General features: G+C 41.6%; 1 protein-coding gene across 1 annotated transcript in view; it reads left to right on the top strand.

Annotated features, from left to right (window-relative positions):
- Positions 1-2980: 2980 nt before the first annotated feature.
- The window catches only part of LOC132846344 (lysophosphatidylcholine acyltransferase 1), a 12348-nt gene continuing 7076 nt past the window's right edge, over positions 2981-8252 (top strand). Inside the window, exons 1-6 of the mRNA XM_060871019.1 lie at positions 2981-3396; positions 5966-6105; positions 6816-7030; positions 7443-7555; positions 7686-7746; positions 7985-8043. Of these exons, the coding sequence (XP_060727002.1) occupies positions 3271-3396; positions 5966-6105; positions 6816-7030; positions 7443-7555; positions 7686-7746; positions 7985-8043 (714 nt within the window). The 5' untranslated portion in view covers positions 2981-3270. The remainder of the gene's footprint in view (positions 3397-5965; positions 6106-6815; positions 7031-7442; positions 7556-7685; positions 7747-7984; positions 8044-8252) is intronic.

Raw genomic sequence — 8252 nt, 5'->3', positions numbered from 1 at the left:
ACACCAGGGTCCACTGTGGGCATGTCCCACACCACACACCCTGTTCACTGTATAGGACCCACAAACACCATGGTCCACTGTGGTAAAGGCAACATAAACGCCAACATGGTCCATTGTGGGCATGTCCCACACCACACACCCTGTTCACTTTATAGAGCATATAAACACCAACATGGTCCACTGTGGGCGAGTCCCACAGCAAACACCCTGTTCACTGAATAGAACACAAACACTATTAACCCTTTTCCACCAGAAAGAACCGGGTGCTGGTTCAGAGCTAGTGCTGGTGCTGGTTCAAAGTTGGTTCCACTCGCGAACCTTCTAAGAACCAGTTTGCCTTTCCACCGGCTAGAGAGCCATCACAGAGCCGAGTCTGACGTCACTGTATACGTGTCACGTGTCCCAGCAACGTTAGCGCAGCAGCGGCAAACACATCAACAATGGCGGATGTTGCTTTACTGTTAATGCTCATGGCTTTGTGAACCTACATTAACACCCAAAGTGGCGAATCCAACGTGTACGAGCAGCTCCATGTAATTTGTATAAAAGGAGGTTGTAATCAAGAAAGTACATAACGTTATTTTATCATTAACACAGAAAAAATTAGCTTTAGCATGTAGCTACCTACTATCATGTGTGCTGATAATGTATCATATTGCGGTAAAGTAAAAGTGTATTAAACATTATTATACTTAAGGTACATTATCAAATGCGCTAACAATAGCCCCGCCCACAGCCCCTAAATCAAGCGGTTCTTAAGTCTAGACCAGCAACGTTTTGGTGCTACTTAAGAACCACTTTTCCGAAAAAGAGTGGTCGAAAAAAAAATAACTGGTTCTAAATTAGGCTCCGAACCAGCACTCAAACTGCCTCGGTGGAAAAGGGGCATATGGTCCACTGTGGGCGTATCTCAAACCACACACCCTGTTTACTGTACAGGCCCCACAACACCATGGTCCACTGTAGGTGTGTCCCAAAAAACACACACTATTTACTCTATAGCCCACACAGTCCACTGTGGGTGTGTCCCAAAAAACACAGCCTGTTTACTCTATAGCTCACATAAACACCAACATGGTCCACTGTGTGCGTGTCCCAAACCACACACACTGTTCACTGTAAAGGCCCCATAAACACCATAGTCCACTGTAGGCATGTCCTAAACCACACAGCTTGTTCACTGTAAAGGCCACATAAACACCAGCATGGTCTACAGTGGACGTGGCCGATATTCTATATACGCCACACAAATTTTCTCGGTTTTCTGTGGATGTTTCCCAAAGCTAGATAACCGATTCACTTTATAAGGCTACATACTATTGGTCTTTATGTGGTTTGTGGTTTGGGACACGTCCACAATGAGTATGAGTTTATGTGCTGTATATATGATAACACAGCTGCATCACCAGGTGATAGTTAGTTTTAGAAGAACACTGAGAGTCGACTTATATATATTTCGTTAGATTTAACTAAAAATGTTACACTTACTGCTTATTTAATGTTCAAATGAATCCATGGAAATGTTTCTTAAAAATCTGAGCTGTTTCTAGCGGTGATCATTTTCTGTTACCTTTTTCTCCTGGTCCTGGATTCTAATATATAATGTTTGAATCATTTTGTGTCCCTTTCTAATATGTTTATGTTTAGATAAAACGTTGATACACGTGACCCACCTCTTTCTATAATTATCTTTTCAAAACACTTAAACGTGTCTGCAATAATCCACGAAAGAGTCGGAACTCTTTGGTTTACTGAGTCAAATACTTTCTAATTATTAGATGGCAGTTCAGCTGTTCGCCACTAGAGGGCAGAAGATCTACATATTTTTTCCTCATAAATCTAATTTGTAAAAGCGTTTATCCGCCACCAGATGGCAGCAAAGACACGTAATCTCATACTATTCTACTTCAACAGAGATTAATCTCGTAAATATTAAAATGTATAAATAATTGGATAGAAACACGATATGAGATGTGAGCAAGATCAGACACGTGGTTTGCACATGTATATTCTAGAGCGCATGGATGCCATGCTTATGGCAGGATAAGACATGATTTCCTTGTGCCATCACACTGGTGAGTCTCAAACTATAGCTGTTCACATGCTTGACTCGAACATTTCATTAGGGACTTTAAAGGTAGGGTCTCCGTTGTTTGAAAGCCAATGTTGACATTTGAAATCACCAAAACAAACACGCCCCTAACCCAAATAGGTCCCACCCCTGAAATTGATAGCTGCGCCCACACATACATATGTAACCCAGGCAACTAATGGAAAAAAATGTGTCTTTATCATAGCTGAAGGGAAGAACAATACGATTGCAGATAAACAAACAAGCAAAAATGCCACACAAGCATAATCATGTAAAGGACAAAGGCATATATTAGTTCTGTGTAACAAAGCAAAACCAACGTTACTCACCTATCGAGAAGGAAAAAAGCGCCTCGGCGTCTTAAGTAAAGTTGGTCACATATTCACAGATTGGAGTTTCCCGAGTCAATAACTCCTGAGCTAAACACTGTTACTACACAAAACACGGTTGTAGCTGCATCTCTACATTACTACGACAGAAAAGAGGTGTTATTTGTGTAGTAACAGCGTTTAGCTCAGGAGTTATTGACTCAGGAAACTCCAATCTGTGAATATGTGACCAACTTCCTGCTCCTTCAGTTCTCTCCAGCGCTGGAAAGCTGATCCTATATTAACACGTCCTACTTCTTGCCTTATCGTAAGTCTTTCTTCGCTTTCTTTCTTTGTTTTTATCCTCTATGTCAATGTTAAAACCTCTGTCACACATGCGCACTGAATACTCTCTCCTTCCATATTGACAAGACACGCCCCTTCCTGCTCATTGGCTACACGTTTGTTTTTGTTTTTTTGTTTTGTTTGTCGTCCCGACTCAGTTTTCTGAAGCGTTTCTCAAACAACCGAGATCCGACCTTTAAGATGGTGTCGGGGCAAAAATTAAGGGCAAGTCCACAAGGGTGCGTTAAAAACAGCGCCACAAAATGGCTTCGCTTTGAGACGCACCCACTGGGGCTGCGCATGCGCAGTTGAGTTCCTTTTTCCCCAGGCCAGAACCTCGTCTGGGTGTCTGTTAATCCAGCGGGATTGTAGCGACTGTTGCGCACAAGAAACACATGATCCGATTACTATCAGACTCTTCCTCACCTGCAAGGACACTTAGATAAACAACAGGCGTGGAAAAGACGCTCCTTTCACGAAACCGAGTGTAATTTGGGCTGTATTTTTCTTTTTGTGCGCGTGAAGATGAGGCTCCCGGACTGCAGAAAGCGATGCGGGATGGACGGAGAGGATGGAGAAAAGGAGCTGGCTCTCCCTTTCAAAAACCCTTTTGTACACGAGTTAAGGTTTACACCGCTTCAGAAACTTAAGGTGAGCCTTTCGAGCTGTTTGTTCAGCCGCTTTGGCGATGCATTTTCATGCAAAAGAGGCAATAAAGCCGCGCGTGCTGCTTCATCATCTCCATAACAGCTTGCAGTGTGCACGTGCACCAAGCAACATCTCTCTGTCGTTCTTTCTTTCTTTCTTTCTTAAAAAATATATATATCTCGTGTTATAAACAAACGTTTAGGAAAATAGTGTTTTACTATTTAACTATGCGTTACTGTATGTTTTGATCCACATATGCATTACCCTTGGTTTGCAATTTGCAGTTTTCTTCCAGGCGTTTACTTCACGAGGCACAAAAACATTCAGATTTTTTTTTAGATTAAATAACGTTTACAACCAAACTGGGAAAAATCCTTCTAGGATTTGAGTTTAAACAAGTACCTGAGTGCAACAGGCATCGATAAACAGTTGTTGTTCTTTTAAAACTTCTTCCTTAATGTGTGTATGCGTTTGCATAAACGTCGTCTGTTGTTTCTAGACTGATGTTTATAGGCTGATAGAATTAATTTATAGAATTATCACACCACGAATGAATATTGTAGGTGCATTTTAAACACAACAGGCTTTTATTTTTTTATTGCATTCTCACTGCTTTAGACTCGACAATAACGTCCACTTTGTAGCTAATGGTAAGCTAAATAAAGTTAGCTGGTGCTCACGAGCGCTTCGTTTTAATCTCATTTCACAGCATATCTGACTTTTTTTCCTAGCGTTTTTAAAATCTTTTTAATGTCGTTGTAAAAATGTTTAACTCGTTATATATTGCGTGTTTTCTTCCCCCGTAGCTTCTTTTAAATTCATGATTAAAATGTTTGACTCGGGGCCTTTAGCATCGCCTCAGCTTAGCTTCCTGCTTTGTTTGCTAACGTTTGTAAGCTCTCTAAAATGATCTAAAATAAAAATAAACTGACTTTTTCCCCAGAACAGAAACCTAAAGAAAGGGGAAATGGAGTTGTAGTCGTTCTTTGTTCTGTTTTGACGGCTTTTCTCTGGTTGTGGAGATGTTGTTAGCTTTATGTAAATAACTAGCATGTGTGTGGATGTTAGACTTCACACTGTACTAGAAAGACAGTGGATGTACTAGAAAGACTCCTGTGGATGGAGAAAGGGATAGATAGCAAATGGATGGAGGTGGATCATGGCTTCGGAGATGAGATCTGAAGATGGAGAGACTAGAGATCTGAGGAAAGAAATGGGTTGGTTTGGTGCTTCAAGGATGGAGGGATGGGTAGATTCGAGCATGGGGAAATGGTGAGATGGATGGATGGATAGATTTTAGGGTGTAAAGATGGAAAGTAGAGCTGGGGGATGGAAGGAGAGATGTTTGGATGGATAGATTTGTGGTTGGATAAAGAGAGGATGGAGAGATGGTTTTGTGGTTGGATGGATGGATGAATAGATTTATGGTAGGATGGGTGGAAGGGTGCACTAACTTTATTTCAGCCTTTTATTCTCACCATCCTTCATGCCGTGGAAAACCGTGTTACATGTGGTGACGTGTTGAAGCGCGATATTGGGCAACACTGCTTTTCTTTCCTGTCTGACACGTTACAGCAACACAAAAGCAAAGACAAAACGAGGGATCAGCTTCGTAGGCACCTTTAATGTTTCTGATGCGGGAAAGAAAGAAAAAAAATGTAAGATTTCTAATGCTTCAGACGGGAGCCTGCGTGTGTAAACACGTGACGAGGAGCTCACGTCTCTAACGTCACGTGTCACTGTAGATATGCGTAATGTATACTTTTGGCAACAAGAAAAATGAGTCATTTTGTTTGGCGCAATTATGGGTGAAGTTTTTTTTTTTCCGTTTAGTGTCACTTGAGTCACGGCATGAGGCATTATTTCACACGTGAAACGTGAGAATCACAATGAGCGAGTGAGCAAGGAGATGTTTCTCGATGTGTTACAGTATTGATATTACGAGTTTGGAGCTAAACCCCGCCTCTGTGTTTCAGAGACGTCGATTAGCTCAGAGGATCTATCAGGAGGTAACAGCGTTATCTCTGTGATAAATGTTGACTCAAGATAACAACGTCACTTTAACGGTACTGTAGTGATAAGAGTGTTTGTGTTTAGATCAGGTCACTGTTCATGTCAACCTCACTTATTGCTGGTTCATGTTCAATAATACAAAATGACAAAAAAAATCCTTTCCTTTATTCTTTTTTTTTTTTTTCTGGTGACTCGTTTATGTGTCTGTTCGGGTTTCTGGGGACAATTTGGAGGTTGATTTGCCACGACCTGGATTGAGCCTTGGAAAATCCCAAATCTACCTCATGTCAACAGGTCGATTAGAAAAAATCTAAAGAAATAATGTGTATACATATATAAATTAAGTATGATCGTCTCAGATATGGTTCATATTTTCTGGAACTATTCCCCACACACAAATAGAGTAGCTTAAATAAATGCTTGTAAAAGGGGGTGTGGCCTTCTACAGTTGCATGTTTTTACTTTTTATATAATGTGATGATTTTCTCACATCGAGTACATGTCCAACTGGGTAAGAGTACAGCTATAATTTAATGCGATAATGTGTGTTTGTGTGTAGCTGGGTGTGATGACTCTGACCCTGTTCCCCGTGCGCCTCTTCTTCGCCGCGTTCATGATGTTGTTGGCGTGGCCCTTCGCCTTCATCGCCACCGTAGGACGTAGTGAGAGCAGCGTCGAGCCTCAGTGCTTCTGGAGGAGGTGAGAACACACACACACACACCCCTTTACGATGATGTCACATAAACATCACTGATAATGATGTTTAAGATGTTTCACTGACCTCATAACTCCCCAAAACACAGTGGACGATTCTCAGCCGCCGCTAGTTTTCTCTGTTCTTTATTTACTTTTCACTTCTATCTCTAACTGCTTTGTTGTTTTCTTTTCCTCATTTCTTTTTTCACATTGATATCCGTTGCTTTGATTATGCAATGTAGGTTTGTTTGTTTTTATTTCTTCTTTTTCAAGCTTTGTTCTCTCTCTTTACCATCTCTTGTTTATTTTTCTTCTCTTGTTCTGTTGCTTATTGTTTTTTTGTTTCTTCACCTGGAGAGTGAGTAAGGGAAGTGAATGAAAGTGTACATCCAGAGTAATTTGCATAAATGAGGTTCAAATTTTAGCCTGGAGATGGACTTCAGAGCACATGCACACACACACACACACACACATTTCCTCCGTTCGTTCAGAAGTGCTTGCGGTTCATTGGTTAAGATGTAGATTTTCTGAACTAGCACTGAATTTGCATTTTTCACTCACTCTCTCTCTCTCTCACACACACACACACACACACAGCAGCAAGTCCCTTGTGTGCATCTAAAACCAGATCTTCTCCATCCATGTTGACTACAGGCAGGTCACATGACACACACACTCACTGATAGTTTTTGTCCTCCTCTGTGTCTCCTTAGGGTGGTGGATGTCGTCCTGCGCCGCCTCATGCGGGCCATGTGGTTTGCAGGTGGCTTCCACTGGATTAGGGTCAAAGGTCAGCGTGCGCTGCCCGCCCAGGCGCCCATCATCACCCTCGCTCCACACTCGTCTTACTTTGACGCCATGCCTGTTACTATGACGATGGCCTCCATAGTCATGAAGGCTGAGAGCAAGGACATCCCGCTGTGGGGGAGTGAGTACATACACACACACACATCGGTTAGAGTTAGAAGTGTGTGAGACTCCTCACTTCTCTGTAAACCTGATGTCGATATGGTTGTGATGTTGTGATGTCGTTAAATGCTCCGTCCAATCCCATTTGATTAGCAAATTAGAGGATGAAGGAGCGTACGGCGGTAAGGTTCAGCCGCGGAAGCCGCCAAGGAGGCTAATGTTACTGACGCCCATGCGGTTGGCATGGTTACGTTTTCAGCCGTTTCAGTGGCTGTTATAAATAAATCAGTGAGAAATGTTCTAATTTGCATAATTCATGTTTATTCATGTAGGCACATTTTAATGGACATGATGGTGTTTTTAAGTTGCTTCCAAAGTTAGGTTTCTAGGCGTGTGTGTTTCTCTCACTGCTTTTTTGTTGTCTTGTTCAGCTCTGATTAAATACATCCGGCCCGTGTTCGTGTCGAGGTCGGATCAGGACTCGCGCCGGAAAACCGTAGAGGAGATCAGACGCAGGGCTCATTCCCAAGGGGTGTGGCCTCAGGTAGAGTGACTGCTCTTTGTCTCCACCCACTTAAAGAATTAAACGTGTTTGTGAATGACACTTGTGTGCTGAAATAAAAAAATATATATATATTTTTAGTGTTCAATCCTCACAGAATCTTCTTTCACAGATCATGATCTTTCCTGAGGGGACGTGCACCAACAGGTCCTGTCTGATCACATTTAAACCAGGTGTGTGTGTGTGTGTGTGTGTGTGTGTGTTCGCATGTCAGCTTACAACACGTACACTAAGCACTTCCTTCCTCTTTTAACTGTTGGTTCATGATTGACTTTCAAAACGAGCCACAGATGTTGTTTATCATTGAGGCACTTAACAGACACCAGCTGTATAATATTTGGTGTGTAATATAACTCTGGTGTGTGTGTATGGTAACATTTGTTGTTTTTCCTTCTTTTTTCTTTTCCTCAGGTGCTTTTATTCCAGCTGTCCCTGTACAGCCGGCTGTCATTCGCTACCCCAATCAGCTGGTAAAAGAAAGTTATATATTATTTATTTATTTATTTATTTATTTTAAAACTATTGCTTATGCTGAGGATTTTGTGTATTAGTTTTAGGGGTCCAATCACCGAGATTATAAAGACAAGATTTAAAAAAAAAAATGTCTTTATAATCTCGGCGATTGGACCCCTAAAACTAATTGATTTAATTACTGAACTTTACAGACACTGCATGTTTC

The sequence above is a fragment of the Tachysurus vachellii genome, chromosome 5, assembly GCF_030014155.1.
Source record: "Tachysurus vachellii isolate PV-2020 chromosome 5, HZAU_Pvac_v1, whole genome shotgun sequence".
Taxonomy (NCBI): domain Eukaryota; kingdom Metazoa; phylum Chordata; class Actinopteri; order Siluriformes; family Bagridae; genus Tachysurus; species Tachysurus vachellii.
This window is presented reverse-complemented; position numbering and strand designations above follow the sequence as displayed.